Source organism: Pelecanus crispus, chromosome 2, assembly GCF_030463565.1.
Source record: "Pelecanus crispus isolate bPelCri1 chromosome 2, bPelCri1.pri, whole genome shotgun sequence".
NCBI classification, from domain to species: Eukaryota; Metazoa; Chordata; class Aves; order Pelecaniformes; family Pelecanidae; genus Pelecanus; species Pelecanus crispus.
The window spans coordinates 74,681,188-74,697,270 of NC_134644.1; the positions used below are offsets into that span (position 1 = coordinate 74,681,188).

Consider the following 16,083-nt stretch of genomic DNA (forward strand, 5'->3'; position numbering starts at 1 on the left):
GGCTTCAATGTGCTGTAACAGCTGCAGAATTCATTGGAGCTTAGAAGCCTGTGAGTTATAGCTGTGATGCCATTTACAGCTTTTATGGAAGAGCTCTTAAATTTGTGAAACGTGTTACTTTTTGAAGTGCATTATATTTGTAATTTGAATTCTCTAAAATCCTGTCTGAGGAAAAAAAAAAGCTTTGAAAATCCCCCTCTGCCTGCTAAAAACAGGGGGAACTCTTACCAGGCGGGGAAGCAAGTCTCTTAAATTGAGTGATAGAACACATAGATGGATTTGTAAGTGCTAAAATGTCAATTAGTGCACTTAAAAGCTTAATGGTTGTCTTTGATGTTCTTCTAATATCTTCAGTAAAGTTTGAATGTTGCCATTGATCAGGGAGTGGAGGAGGGATGATGGAATTGAACGCTAACCCAAACAGTTCTCATGGAGCGGAGGGGCTTGTTCCCTGCAGACCCCCGGTTGCTGTGCCAGGCGTGGGCACCTGGCACCCTGCCTGCGCATCGCCCCTGCCCCGGTGCTGTGCCACCTGGCACCGGCCCAGCGCTGCCTGCCGACAAACCTGCAAAAGCAAAAGAAAAATGATTGTACCATTATTTTGAAGGTTCTCACACAGACCTGGTGGTTTAAAAAATAAAAATATAAAAAAAAAAAAAAAAAAAAAAGGGAAAGATCATGGAAAGGTTGAAACTTGATTATGTTTTTTCCTTATCAGTTTAACACAGATCTGGTTGTTGTGAAACGCCTATGTGTTAAAAATCATTCTGTGCAATTTGGAAAGCCTGCTATCTCCATAAGAAAGAACTTCCCCCCGAAAGCTCTCAGCTGCCTGTTCTCTTAATTTAACCGTTCAGGGGAGACCTAGTGTGGCTTCGCAAATCAGGCCAGATCTTAGAGTTGCCAGTAGCCATTAGCTCTTCCTCCTCCCTCATGTTTTGAATTGTAGCAAGAACTGAAGCTTGTGTGTGGCAGAGCAGCGCTTCAGCCTAGCTCTGTCTGAAATTCTTGACTTTGGTACCCTGCACGATCTGCTGCAACTTCATTTCCAGGTAACAGCCTTTACCCCCTTCTGGCACTGGTTATTTGCAAAAATGTTTTGTGGGCCTTCTGGCAGGTTACAGGGATGCATTCATCTGATTTGTTACCGCGTGATTTGCCTCATGGAGCAAATGCCGGTTTTATTTGTTTCCATGCGCTACTAAAATACCATCATTTGTTTGCTGGGTAGTATTTTGGAAGTCAAATACATTTAATACTGAAGGGTGAGCTTGGTAAACCTTTAGAGCGTAGGTTTTCACTGATTATATAGCTTATCTTTGTGCAGAAAAATTGCTGATGTAACTAAACTGACCTCAAAATACATTTCGAGTAGCTTTAGAGTCTCCTCATACATTGTCTTTAATTGGCTTACGAGTGACGAGTACAGGTTTAGTTTACTTCTCCCAGCTTCAATGGATACTTCCCCCCCACCCCAGCTTTAAAGGATATTCTGCCAGTCGGGAATGTAAACAAGGACAAAAAGTGTCTGATAAAAATCTCACTTTTTGGGTAGTACATCAAGCAAAATCAACATGTCATGCTCTTGGCACAGTATCAAGCATGTCCATCCCAGGAGCCTGTGTCAATACAACTGATTTAGTTCCCCATCCGGTTCAGTAAAAACGATTCAGGACCCAATATCCTGAGATTTCCCAGCAGTAGTTCAGCACATTTGGCTCTGTCATTACCACTCCTGGGTTTCAAGTTTGACAAGGTGGGTTGGTTTCGGTTTTTGGGGGTTTGTTTGTTTGATTGGTTGGGTTTTTTTTTTTTAATCTTCTTTTAAACCTGGTGATCGCCTGAATGAGTGGCGTCCTGTAGACTGACGTGAAAGAGGAGGAAACCCAGTTAAAACATTTCCAAGCTAAGGCAAGGGACTTCTTGCGTCACCCCTATCTGCTTTGGGTCAAATTTATGCAAACTTGCAGGTCCATCACTGTGTGTTACCCCATGGGGTCGAGTTTGCCATGCCCAGGCTTTGGCAACGCTGCCCACCCCACTGCTGGCCACGATTGTCTTGCAGGGGTTGGCGGTGGAGCTACTCGTGTAAGCATGCTCTACTGCAGTGCCATCAAAGTGAGTCAGATGAGCCAAGACCTTCTCTTTCATCTCTTTAAACCAGCCCAACCCATTCGTACTGGAAAGGTTTAAATGGGAGTGAGTGAGCGAACCGCCCTGCTTGGCGCAGGATCATCCAGCAAGGATATGGTGACCTTCCCGAGCCTGCAAGGGGACCTCCATCCCCAGCCTCAAGCTTGTGAAGGCACGGCGTTCCTGGGGGGCACAGCTATGTTAAACAATGTAGCTAAGCTATATAGGCTTTGGGCTAGTGTATTTATTTCACTGAGGGAGCAATGTAAGTTTTATATTGGTAGATGCTCATTTTTTGCTGCTGTATACTACTGTACTCCTAGAAAGCAGAGAGATGAGCAGATCTTTTCCTATTATAGGCAAGGCTTCATCATCCAGGTACCAAAGTCCTACCAAAGAAATGTAAGCACTGACCTTCTGTTGTACTTGTGAGGATAGATGCTAAACATATCAACAGTACTCCAGCTTCAAAAGTATTGACACCACTGACCTTTCAGATGCTGAAAAATTAGATCTCTTTAAATTCCCATAGAAATAGTGAAAGCAAAGTTATAACACAGTAGTTGTGTCTTCCTCTCTTCCCTGCTACCTTGACACTATTTTGGCATGCAAAAGTGGTAAGTATTTTTCAAGTAAAGGATCAGGCTTTCTGTTTGAGGGTGGAAAAGGTCTTAAGATAATTAGTAATATGCGGCAGGATTGGATTAGCCATATTAAACTTCACATCTGTAGGTCTTATTAGCAGACATTTAAACTGCAGAAAATGCTTTTTATTGGACCATATTCATATGGTTGCATACTGGAGCTTGAACACCTTATAAAAATATGAACTGAATCAAAATGAAATTAATTAGAAAGAATATATTTGAATTTAATTATCTTGAGCTGCTGAATACTCTTTGTGCATACTGGGTTTTATGTGTCTATCTGAAGTGTACTTGGTGGAGAGTTTTAATTAGAATTGGAGACAGAGTAAGAATATTTGGAATGTGAAATTTATAAATGGCAATGGTTTTCAGCTAGGAGTGCAGAGGTTTTTGGAGCTTGCCACCATTTCTCGCTTCTCTTTTTCCCTCTTCTTAATAAGCTACTTTTATGTTCAAATTAATACCAGATCCTGAAAAAGAAAAAAAAAATCCTGCTGTGGCTCTCGGTCTTCTGCAGCCTGATCAGAGTTGTCAGATCCACAGCTGCAGGAGATTTTTACCTTTGTGTGTTTAATGGCTCATACTACTCTGTTCTTTGACGGTATCATTTAACCATAAAAGTGCAGGGCTGTGGATGGCACAGGACATGTGGCTGCCTTGACTACTGTCTCAGATGTCGGACATGCCAAGACTCAAAGAGCTGATTTGGCAGCTGCCCAGCAGATATTTATAAAGGCTCAGTTGGTGGTCAGAAAGCCAGGCTGTCAGAGTTGTGTTATGCAATAAATTGTTTTTCAGCAGAAGTTTCTAATCCAATTTCAGCTCTAGTTTTTTAGTAGTCTGTAATCAAAGATAAGTATACATTATTTCATGGTGTTTCAGAGACGTGAAGACGTGCAGCGTGAGTGTCCCCCATCGGGTTGGTTTGTTTGTTTTTCTTTCAAGAAGGATTTAGACCTGTTCACCTACATGGGAAATGATGCTTAAATTATTTTGGTTTCTGCCTGGAAGGCATGTATCTGCATACAGAGTACCCTTTCAAAGATAATTCAATGTGCGTTTTAGGAGACGTTCCCTTTTTTTGAAGATAGTACCAAATAAGGAACCTATTTATCAGGTCAGAGGTTTTGCTCAGGCATAAATCGGCTGCCAGTGATGGTCAGACAGATTGTACCTTGTCAGGTTGTGACCTACCTGAGATGTTGCAGGCTCTGTCCCTCTAACAGATAACACCCTCGTATATTTCCCTTTCACTCCCCTAAAGTAAATTATTTATCATGGAAAAAGGGGGTATGGTTCATCTGAATGCAATGAGGTATTTGGGGTTTACAATAGTTACATTAAAGCAAAGTGATTTTAATTTCCTGAATACCGTCTGCGATGCCCTCCCTTCCTTTCGGTGACCATCAGAGTTTGGTGTCGTGATGGGCTTGCATCCCTCCAAGCGTGGGTTGCTGCTAAAAGGGCCAATCCTGCCTTTCTCTCTGCCCCAGCAGCACCCTCCCATACGGCCACGTGGTTCATAGTAAGGGAGCTGATCTGGCTGAAAACAATCATTTTTCTTGTCTTGGGGTGAGATTTCAACTCCTTCCCCAATCAAGCTGGTCAAATGGCCGCAGAAGGGCTAGTGCTGGCATTGGGGTCGGGGCAGGTGCATCCCCCATGGTGGCAGGTGAATTCACTTAAGCTGGTTATGAAAACCACTCCCCCAGTCTGAATAATTATCTTGTACCCGCACACCTCTTTCTTCCAGCACTCTGCCACACTCAGCTTTTTGTGGCTTGCTTCTGTGTGCTGCCAGCTCTTGTCAGAGCCTGAAACTCTGGCACTCCAGTTGCAAAATGGTTGATTAGATTCCTGGTCTGGCCTAAGAAAGCCATAGCTGTGGAGTCACTGCTATCAGTGAGAGATGATTTTGAGTTGAAGTCCTGCTGTCAGTTGATAAATTAGGAATCTTTAGACCTGGCTTTACTCTGAATTTGTTTGGGTTTAGCCTTTTTAAGTGTTTATCTTGGCAGACCAACACGGGAAACAGTTGATGTCTTGTAAGCTTTCACTAGTTTCGTATTGAGTAGTAGTTTTCTAGAGGTGCAGAAACAGCGCCGAGGCCTCCTGAGTTTATGTAAAAGAAACAATTAACACATGAACCTACTATTTTTAAATATTTCATTATTAGGCCTAAGATAAAGTTAGGAACTATTTTTTATGCCTCAATTCTGGGAGCCTGTATGAAGACACTAGCGACTTGTGTTTGGAAGTTTCGACTGTAACTCTTCTACCCTAATGTTTTTTTGCAAGAGCAGGTTAAAGCTCGCTGGGCTCACAAGTGCCTGAGGCCTTTAGTGACCCAAAAACCAGAGCATTTCTCTCCCGTACTGCTCTTAGAAGAATTCAGTCTGAGAGGAGGAAACACAATCCCCGGTGCAGCAGGAGGCGGCAAACGAGCGCAAACCAACAGGAGATTGCAGGGGATGAAAGCTGTAGGAGAAGTGCTAAAGCAGGAAGAAGGGAGATTTTTATTTTCCTCTGTCGTTTCCTTGCCGTGTTAACATTGGTTCTGCTAGTCGGGAGCTGTTAACGTAACGCGAGTTCTTTGGGGAAGTTTTCTGGGAGTACGAGGGGAAAAGTCGCTATAATTACCAGATAAATGCTATAACAGAACCATTAATAAAGAAAATTTCCCCTTTCTTCATGTTAGTTAGCACATTTTTAAAACATGACCTATTTTCCTAAACTAGACAGAACAGATTACATTTTCCAGAAGGCATGAGTCACTGTACTATAAAGTCTCCAAGCCGTATCAATCTTCATCAGCTTAAGCCATTCATGAGGTTTTATTTTTTCTCACTGAATAAAAGCAGTTTGGTTTAAATGAGAAACTGCTACATCCTCTTTGGATAGTTAAACTTGATTAAAAGGTTAAATATTAAGTAAGTGTGAACTCTATTCTGAGAGGAGAAGGGAGTGGAGGGACCTTGATAGTAAGCAAAAAACTGCAAGGATATTACTGTGGGTATATATGGGTATATTCAGTTTGCACAATGCTGTGCGTGGCTGTAAGAAGTCCAAGCAGCGTGATAGCTGCCAGAAGGAGCCAAAAATCTTTATTTATATAGCTTCAGTTGAATATATTAGAGCCTGGTTTCAAATCATTACCCTGGAAGTTCGAACTTCTCCTAGGAGTTTCTGCTGAGAAGAGCTTCTGCCGTCTGGTCGTGGAACAGCCCACTTGCTTCTGCAAGTTATGTAGAGAGGGAGTTTGCACCGATGGGCTGACGGCGGGGTTTTTCTCTGCGAGTACGATGTGCGTTCGGGGTGCTGAGAAGGTTGATGGGAGTTTGCAATACAATGGAGACCTCTGATAATGCAGTGGGGGAAGTATGCGTGTTGATATAGTAGTAAGACTTTGCACTTTCTCATAAGGTTCACGCCGTGCCATACATATACCGAGGAAGTGGGCTTTGCAAATGAAGAAGCGTGCTAATTGCACTTAGCAGTGGTAACTCACCCAAGACTGCACAGAAGCTCTCTTTCAGCCTCAGAAGGCGTACCTAAGTTTTCTACCAATTTCTCTTAGGTCTGGCTTTTAGAGAAAACCAGGTATAACTGTTTTCCATTGATAACATACAGCTGCCGGGCAAAAACCTGTTGCAGGTCTTGAATCTAGTCAATAAACATTTCCATTTTGGTTCTTCAGCTGAAAAGTAATTTATATGATCTCTGAAAATGTGTTGTCTGTTTTTCATGCAAAAGACAGATCTTTGTTTTGTTGCTAAGAAAAAGAACACCCTTGGAAATAGTTCTCCTTCAAAAATATCCTTGAGGAAAGGGTAGAAGCTTGTGGTTTATTTTTCCCATTGCTTCAAAATGACCTTCTTACATCTGCGGGAAAGACTCTCTGGGGGCTGTTGAACCATGAAAGCATATTCATTTAGGGCATTGGGTGCCACAGTGATTTTAACCAAGCATTGGCTGCAGTGCTGGAAAAAGAAAAAAAGAGGGGGTTTGTGTTTTGTTGTTTTGCTTTCTGCAACCTGGCATGAAGAATGGGGTCAGGAGATGCGTGCTTGGGAAAGACCCAAAGAGAGAGCTGGAAACACGCCAGCCACACTGAGTCATAACACACATGCTTATAAGTATCTTTGTACCTTACAAAGTCCTGACTTTTCAAATAAAACCATCGCTGCTGTTAAAGTATTTACATAAAAGTAAAACAAATAGCATGGAGTGCTGCATGCATTCTCCCTTGTTCCAGCTCTGGTTTACCCCATGAACTGTTGACTCCTGTTTGCTTAAGGCAAGGCCAGGCCAGGCTGAAGAATGCTGTATCTGGCGATGAATGAACGTAGAAGCTCGAGTCATGCGTACGCGTATGCTTCTGCTGCTTCTCGTGGAGCAAAGCAGCATGCAGCAGTGCCCACTACTTCAGGCTGATGTTTCACCTACCCAGGAGGCAGCGTGAAGCCTGCCTGTCATTTCTGCCTGCCTTGCCTTTTTTTTTTTTTTTTTTTTTTTTTAGGATTTGAGTATGACTTCAGAAATAGAAAGGCTGCATGCAAGCCACATGTGCAAGCTAGGGAGTTGCACCGCAGTGAATGAGCACCTGAGCTGTAGGTGAATGGTGAAAGGTACAGGTGCTGCGCATTTTGATTTCATTGCAAGTATATACACATTATATACTGATGTGCATTATTTATAGATATCTCTATATACCTATATTTATGCATTATATATTAATATATATTAGTTTGTACACACATTAATATTAAAGTATTGTATATTTAATGTATTACATAAATTTAATATGCTCATAGCAAAAACACACCCACACGTGCGTGTGTATATATATTTCTTCCCAAATTAGCAGTATGTGGCAGTAGCCCGTTGCACTTTCCTGCAGACATCGCCTCTACAACTGTAGAGCTGAAAGCAAGCTGCCAGGCAGGTAGCACGAAAGAGAGTTGCTCTGCTGTCCGTGAGGTAGCATCCTGTGCAGGAACGTACTGCGTAGGTAAACGGAGGTTGTGCTCCTCTTCCCCGTCCCCTCGGACTGAACTTGCTGAACTGTTGCTTGGCTGCCCTGGTAGCTGAAGTTCAGATATAAATGTACGACGTGTGGTTCCCCGAAATGGCATAACAAAGAAGGTGGCATAATGAATTTTTTTAGCAGTTTAAAGGAAATGATGCAGTTCTGTTTCTTGATTCTGCCCCAGGGCTTCCCTGGTTGTTTGCGTCTGTTACTTTTTTTACTGAGTTTATAAGCTAATCTTACTGTCAGATTGGGAGGCAGAAATCATTTTGGCTGACCAGCACAGTGAAGGCTGTGGGCTTGTGGCGATGAACCTACAGTTTAAGATGTTACTAAGTCCTTGTTTGGGTCTATGTCAATAATGGGCAATCCATTAGTTCCCCGTAAGTCGTTTCAATGGCTAATTACTTGCACAGTTGCAGATATTGTTCTTTAATTCTGTCTTACATTTTTCTGCATTCAAGTTCCAGCTGTTGGATGAGATTGTACCCCTCTCTGCCAGCCTCGGGAGCCATCTATTATCAAATTTCTACTCCCTATGGAAATACTTAAAGACAGCGATCGAGTCAGTCCCTTTGAGGTTTTTTTTTTTTTTCCTGGTTGGTTTTGAGAAGTTACATAGATTAAATTCCTCAAGGCTTTCACTTGAGGATATTTCTAAGTGGTTCTGGGCGTGTGTATGTTGTTTTGCTAACGTGAGACAACTTCTAGTTGTTTGTGGTGTGAGTGCAGAGCGGGGTGCACGGCGGCTCTCCCTCCACTGGCGTGACGAGGCAGAGACGATCTGACCCATGTAATTATGGTTAAACGTGTCGGGAGCTGGAGCTGCGTTGCCGGCGGAGCAGCAGCTCAGCTGGGCTCCGAGTCAGCTGCTCTCCGGCTTGCGGCTGCTTTTGTGCCGCAGGCTCGGGGGAAGATGCCGTCGACGATTGTGAAACCTTTTTATTGCTCCTGCATATGGAGCCACGTGAATGCGGGTGTTGGCAGCGGCTTAGCCCTTTACTTTGCTGACCTTGGATAACACGGTGTTGGGGAACTTGAGGACCTTTTCTCAAGCTGAGTGGTGGGTGCGGGGAAAGCCCACAACAGAGCAGCGTAGGCAGGACGGCGGCTGCAGCCGCGGCGCAGCGGGGCTGGTGGGAGCGACTCCCCCATGTGCGTTTCTGTTGACAGCGCTGCTGTTAGAGAGGGGGGGGATGAAGCCAATATGGTTCATCTCGAGTTTTACAGCTCCGTGAATTGAGCGTGGTGTGAAACGTCACTGCGATGCTTCAGGGGGTGCTGAGGGAGGTCTTTGTCCCCGCCTCCTGGGACCCGTCTCTTCGCTGGCGGCACTACGGCCCGCGCAGCCCCGGGGCCGGTGGGAAGGCGGGAGCGTCTCCGGCAGCCGGGCCGGAGCCTCCAGCTGGCACCGGGAAGACATCTCGGCAGCCTTGTCCCTCAGAAAATGGGGTGCTGGGTTGCACGCCATCCTTTTGCGTGTCCAGCGCGTTGTCTGGGGAGAGGGAAGATGGCTTCAGGACGTTCACAGAGATACTTTGAGAGGGCGGCCTAGACCAGAGGCTTCTGGCGTGCGGTGATCATCTCCTTCCCTCCTGCAGGAGGGACTGTAACCGGCGCGTCCCAGGGCACGGGGTGTACCTGCCGGAGGTCGCTTCCCCACTGCCGTCGGCCGCTTGGTCGGCACATGCTGATGTAAAGATCAGTCCTGTCAGCAGGTTTCGTCTTGTCAGCAGGTTTCACCCTGTCAGCAGGTTTCACCCTGTCGCGACTGAAACTGCAAACTCTGCCATGTGCTCCTTGCAGTGAGCTGGCGTGACAAAGTGGGTTTAAGTAGGATGCGTTTCTTGGCTTTTTAATTTTTTTTGGATGCATTTTTAGCAGGGATAAAAGTGGTATCAGGAACCGATGGGTGTTTTCATGCAACTTCCAGCTCCTCGGGGACTGCGGGGCCTGGTGCAGGAAGGGGTTTGTTCACGGCTTCGGGACAGGCCTGGTGTTTCGCAGGAGAGAGGCCTGGGGCTGACAGGGGCCACGGAAAGCGGCATGTCTCCGAGTATGGCTTACGTTAACTGGGCTCAATCGTTACACGTGTCTCGTGTATGCCTGGTGTAAAGTATATAAAAATACAGGGTGATGGTTTTGTTGCCTGTTGGTGGGTTTCTGTGTAACTCATCTGAGCTTCAGAGTCAGGAGCAGTGTGCCTGGCCCGAGGGCTCTTCGTCCTCTTCCTCATGTTTGCTGTCCATTATATTAGCAATTTCTACAAATGCCGATGAAGAGAGCAAGCGATGTCTGCAGGCCTGTGTCCGTAAGACAGACGGGTGCTGGAGGTGCTTATGAGTGTTTCCTAACTGAGCACGATTTGCTTCAGGATTTAATAAGTAGTTTCTGTGACAACAGAAATGTGTGACATCCCGCCAGGCCCTGGTCAGTGGGACTCGTGTCCGGGTTTCCTCTCCGTACCTACCAGTTGGTGGGAATGTAAATGGGGTGTCTTTGGGCAAGCTTTGTTAAAATAGAAAGCTCCAGCCCTCCTATGTTTAGTGGCCCGTCTGGTTAGGGCTGAAGTCGTGTTGGCAGCAAAATGGTAAGCCAGAAATGTTTGTGTAAATCTCTGTTGACAAAGTAACTGGATGTACTAGTCCTTTTAAAATGCTTGCCTGGAGATTCCCCCCCGCCCCCGGTTGCTGTGGGTGTTGGGTTACAAAGTTTGCTTTCTTGGCCCGGAGCAGAGCTCTAAAGCTCCCTGGCCATAGCTCAGCCTTGTTCAAAAGTATAGTAGCTTGTACCTCGTGTGAAATGCACATCCTGCTGCCAAAATGCCGGCTGCTTTCACTGCACTAATTATGTTGCCTTTTTTGTTTGTTCTCTGCGCCTCCCCCTCCCCCCCGCCCCCCCATCCCACCCCCCCACCCCCAATAATTTGTCATTTGTCATACAATTTTTTTTTTTTGGAGGGAGGGGAATGTTTTTGATCGCAATTCTGCAGCTGAATGCCAATATCTCACTAGAGGAGCAAAGAAAAAGCTATCAATGGCCACCCTAAACCGTGCTTATTTTTATTGAAGTTTATGGTGTCAGTCACTTCTTTGACACAGGAGATGGTACAAACCCTCCTGCCTCCTGGCATGGATCGCTGATGGGGCTTTTGGGGGTTTCCAGGGGAGTGTGGCAGTGTGCTGTGGTACGCTTACCTAAATAAGGCCTGCCTACAAATGGTAATCTTTTTGCTTGGCAGTGATGTGGCCCTTGAGGAATTTAAGGGCAAGAATGCTCAAATAGTGATTTTTTTAAAGACCCCGAGACAATTACAGGGCTTATGAAAATATGATGATTTACCTGATCTCACTTATGTCTTTATATCAACTTGCTGACTTAATTTATTTGAATGCTAAAGGCTTTAGGGAGATGTTTTTCCAGGGAATTAATCTTTTAACTAAAGCAAGTGCTAAATATGACAGACGCTAGTATTCCTTTTGACAATATAGTATTTGCCTCCTAAAAATAAAGTAGAAAACATATGCCCTGTGGGCCAAATTCCACTTTGCTTTACGCCAAGATAAATTCAGAATAACTTCATTGTTACCAGTGTACAATTCATTGTAATGCTGCAATAAATGCAAATCACTAAACCAGAGGAAAAAAAAAAATCCTGAGCCAAGAAGCACAAACCAAGGCCAAATGGCAACAAGAGAAGTTGGTTCACAAAAATTCTCTTAAATTTCTGCAACATTCAATTTAGAGCCTACCCCCCCCAATTATCTGGGAGAGCACTTCCTGGCTGTGACAGATTTCTCCATAAGGGATTCATTATGAGGATTTTAACAAATAAGTTTCTCCTCCTGTCTAACACCTGGCACATGGCTACTGCTGTTTGCAGGATAAAGGATTAGAGGGACTAATGCTCTGATTTGATGATAATAGTTGTGTTTCTGGTCTCTGTTAGAACTGGTTGAGTATAGGTTGCATTTTGTTAAACAGTATTTTTCTTCAACTTGTCTTTTTTTAATTACAAACAATCTGTGTAGCCCTAGGCTGTTGGGTTTTGTTTGTTTTGCTTTTGTTTCAGATTCATGCAACTAATGTCTCCTTTCCATTTCCTTCTTCTTTAGGATGACAGCGATGGGATTCCCTGGTCAGAGGAGAGGGTGGTGCGGAAGGTCCTTTATTTATCTCTGAAGGAGTTCAAGAACGCACAGAAGCGGCAGCACGGCGATGGCATTAGCGGGAGCCTCAAGGCAGTGAATGGTGAGCTGCCTCTGTGGTACTGTACTGCTGGAAGGACTCAGTCCTTTTCAATGTAGTTTTTCTGCTGTAGCAAGGAAGGAGACCAGTGCACCATCTGGCATGCACCGTGCCCTTTTGATCTGCACAGAAGAACTTGTTTCTGAAGTCGTTACAATGCCCGGTTTGAACAATCCATATGTTTCAGTTTCTGGTGAACTGATTGAGATGGGGATCAGGGTGGAGGATAGGTGTCAGGCGGGAGGACAGGGCCAGGCTGCTGTTCGGTGGAGAAGGAAGGTGCTCTGATCGGTCTGCTACCTGATGTGCTGAGTATGTCGACAGAGAAGGTATCCATTTAAAGGTGATTGGCTTCAGTTATCTTGGGGAAGGACAGCTGAACAGAATTTACCAATTCTTTGTCATTTAGATGCAAGAAACTGGCTAAGCAGCACCTGTAACCCTGGAGTGATCTCAGTCTATGTTGTCTGTTTTCCAGAGGTGAAATAGTATAGGACCTACATAAAAAGACTTAGGGGATGCTGGGACGTTGCACTCCCCTAGTTTAGCAGTTCACAGAGCAGTTGTTTAAAGTTTTAAAAGGAGATGTAGACAAACCGACATGACAGGGGCTTGAAAGAAGTTTAATTTTATTTATTTAATCCTTTGGCCAGTTATTATCTGCTGCTCCCCCCCTTTCCTTACAGCTTGCTTAAAAAAGCCATGGTGTCCTGAGAGGTGAATATAAAGTGTGTCTCTTTCAGATTCACTCCCTGACACAGGACCCTTTCTTGAAAAGGCTTTGTCATGCTGGCTTGAGCCTTGAAAGTGATGACTGGGAGGATTCAGATTTCTGGGCAGGCTTACTGTTTTCTCTTCACTCACAAGAGCTTATTTGTTTCTTTATGGAGGTTTATGGCAGTTCCTTTTAGGCATGTGCATAACTATACATGTGCTAATGCATTAAAGCAGCAGCTGGGTGCTTACTTGGTGGGTTATTCATATTTATATGTAGCTTGTGTTTTTGACATGGTGAGTCAAGTTTCACTGCATTTTCACTGAGTATTATTGCTGACAAGGCAAAAACCGATGGGAATGGCTGGATAACTACAGGCAGCATGATGAAGTTACTGTATTGCATAAGCAATTGCAAACTCCTTAATGTGATTAAAGAAGACCTCAGACTTCTGAGTTCAGTAATAATATCAAATACTGATCTGATGGGAAGGGGCATCTACCTTTAGCAGCAAGCCATTAATAAGCTTGGAGGTGTACACAAAACAGCACTGGCTTTTTTCCCTCCAACACCTCTGCATCATTGATCTTCTGTCAAACACAATTTCTCTTGGAAAGTTACTTATTCCATTGTGGGGGTTTTGTTTAGTCAAAGGAAAAATGTCTAAAGGCGTGAAGCACAGTAATTGTGTGTTAGGAGGCTTTGATGGTGTGCCAGGTTACAGGATGACTGAGGTTTTTATGGTGTCTAGTTTCTCCAAAGGCAGCTTAGATGAAAAGTGAGTTGGCTGGGAATACTGTGTCGATGCAGGTACCAGACGCAGAGTATGCCACTGGCTTCTTCTGGCAGCGGCATGGCTCTCATCTTTAGAGATTGCCTCTCGCATTGAGAACTGTAGCGTTCGCTGCTTTTTCTCCTTCACAGAAGTAGGTGATCGGTTCTTTGGGGGCTTGGTGGTTTGGGTTTTTTGGGGGGGTTTGGGTTTGTTTGGGTTTTTTTTTTTGTTTGTTTGTTTGTTTGTTTTTTTTTTTTTTTGAGCCAGAATGATATTCTGTGATACTCTTTCTGTTTGCTAAATGATTCTTTAAATGTCCTGTCTCAGTGCTGCTCTATTTCAACATCACTGTGCAAAAGCTTTTTTTATCCACTGATATTTGGAAGAATGTTTCATTATACAGAGAAAAGATTTGCAAAAGGGAGGGGGATTGATATTGTGTGGTGTTATTAAGAAAATCTATTTAAACATACAATTTGTTCATTACATCTTTTAAAAAAACATAGCCATGTATTTTCAAATCCACAGGTCTCTGGACTGAGGAAAAAGCAGGTCATCCAAAGAAATTACTGAGCTATTCTGAATTTAGGGAACTGTAGTATTTTAAGGGTGAGCCTTAGATCCATGATTTCATACTGTTGGAGTAAAAAATATTTCCCTGCATATGTCCTTTGTTCCAATATGCAGGCCACAAACAATGTTACTTGTGTGTTATTCCAAAAGGTAGCATGCAGTTAAATATAGTTTTATGTGAATGATCTCTTTATTAATGTTCAGCACCCATAGCTCTTGGGAAGAGGGACAGGGGGAATCTAGCTGAAATAATTTGAAGTTAAAAATGTGTTCACTGCCTCTGGAAAGCTGGGCTCCCCTGGCTTGACTTCTGGCTAGGGTGCTTTGCTTTGCAAACATAAAGGAAAGTGTAGGGTTTGTGCTGCACAACCCTGTCACTGTCCCTAGTGAGCTCTAAAGGATATTGCTCCTTCAGCTGTTGAAAATAAAATCGGTCACCTTCCAGTACCTGGCAAATTTAACCATTTCCAGGAATGGGAAGGAGGGGTCTGAGCAGGGTTCAACCTCTCCAAGCTCCCTGCTCAATGGGGAAACGTGGATTGGTCTCACGTACTTCTGGGAGGTCAGGGGACCATGAACAACTAGGTAGCAGGATTTGATCTTGGTGCCACTATCTGTAGGGCAGAGAGAGTTTCTTTGGTTCTGGTTTTGTAACTGTCATGCCTGAGGTTTATTTATTTATAGACTTGCAACCTGTAATTTGTTTCAGTAGAAAGTACTTACTTTTGGCAATAAACGAAGGTAAAATACACACCAGCCCCTTGCAACTGGTGTCTTTAAGAAGTTTTTATGGATTTGAAGTGGCTGAAGTTGCATAAATAAAAATAAACAAAAGTTGCTTTGCCAGCATTTGCCAAGCTACAACTGAACTTGTATGAAGATGGTTGTCAGTGGCATTTCAGCTGGCGAGTACAGTAGTATCATTAATGATTTGGTAGCTGGAATAGTGGTGCCTCTTTGATTGATAGTGCGAAAAGGAAGTTAATTTTAAATGTGAGAGATGAACCCATTAACCAGAGTCTTTTCTGTACTAAAGTTTCTAAGATGTGCTGGTAGTGGCACAAGAGACAATTAACTTCCATGCCTCTCTGAATAATAAAAGAAAAATAAAATTTAAAATAAACAAAAATTCAAATTACTTTTGGAGATTATATGTATTATAATACCTTGGCTGCCTCCACCTCACTATGAAAGATGTTTGATATCCTGAAAACAATCCTGCCATTTTCAGTTTGTGGCTGAAACCCTGTTACTTAGGTGGTTCTGATTAAAGTAGCGGGGTTTTGTTTGGGGGTGGTAGTGTGTTTGCAGGTCTCCTTACTCCTACCTTTTTTATATCTCCTTTTCACCTAATAATTTTTTCTTCCATGTTTGTGCTGCCAGTTATTTTTCATCCTAACTGTTTCTCTGCTTTCTTTACTCTTATTTCCGTGACCACCCCCCCACCCCCTGTCAGCTAGAAGGGTTTCGGAGAAAGGCGAGTGGGTGTATTATGGCCGTTGTATCTGTGGATATATTTCATGCATGTTTATGTTGACTCTAGATATTTGCAGAGTACAGAGTGATACCCTACAGTATGCCTTTGTTTGCTGTGTGTTCCTCTCCAGCACATGGGAATATAAAATGTGAAGGAGGTGCTTCTGCACGTTGTCAAGAAACCCTCTGCAGCTCTAAATGGGATACTGGAACTCTGATTATGGAAACAAGGTCGTGCGCTGGAAACCCCAGAGGGACCTCTTTAGTGATTTTGATTACTGCAGCCTGTCATTTGCGTTAGGATTTTAAGAATAGGGATTGGTGTTTGGAATAGTGATACTAATTTTCAGAGATCCTCGTCTAAAAGGAAAACTAATTCCCTTGGGAAATCGTTTTCTTCTTGTGTAGCTTAGAATGTGAGATAAGGCTGTAAAAAAGGCAATGAAAGATGTAATTATTGCTTGCATTCTGTTTGTGAGAATAAATC

The 16,083-nt window shown here is 43.7% G+C and overlaps 1 protein-coding gene across 1 annotated transcript in view; it reads left to right on the forward strand.

Moving 5' to 3' along the window:
• The window catches only part of JARID2 (jumonji and AT-rich interaction domain containing 2), a 227,255-nt gene that overhangs the window by 86,236 nt on the left and 124,936 nt on the right, over positions 1–16,083 (forward strand). The window contains exon 2 of the mRNA XM_075705105.1: positions 11,925–12,060. Coding sequence (XP_075561220.1) covers positions 11,925–12,060 — 136 coding nt within the window. The remainder of the gene's footprint in view (positions 1–11,924; positions 12,061–16,083) is intronic.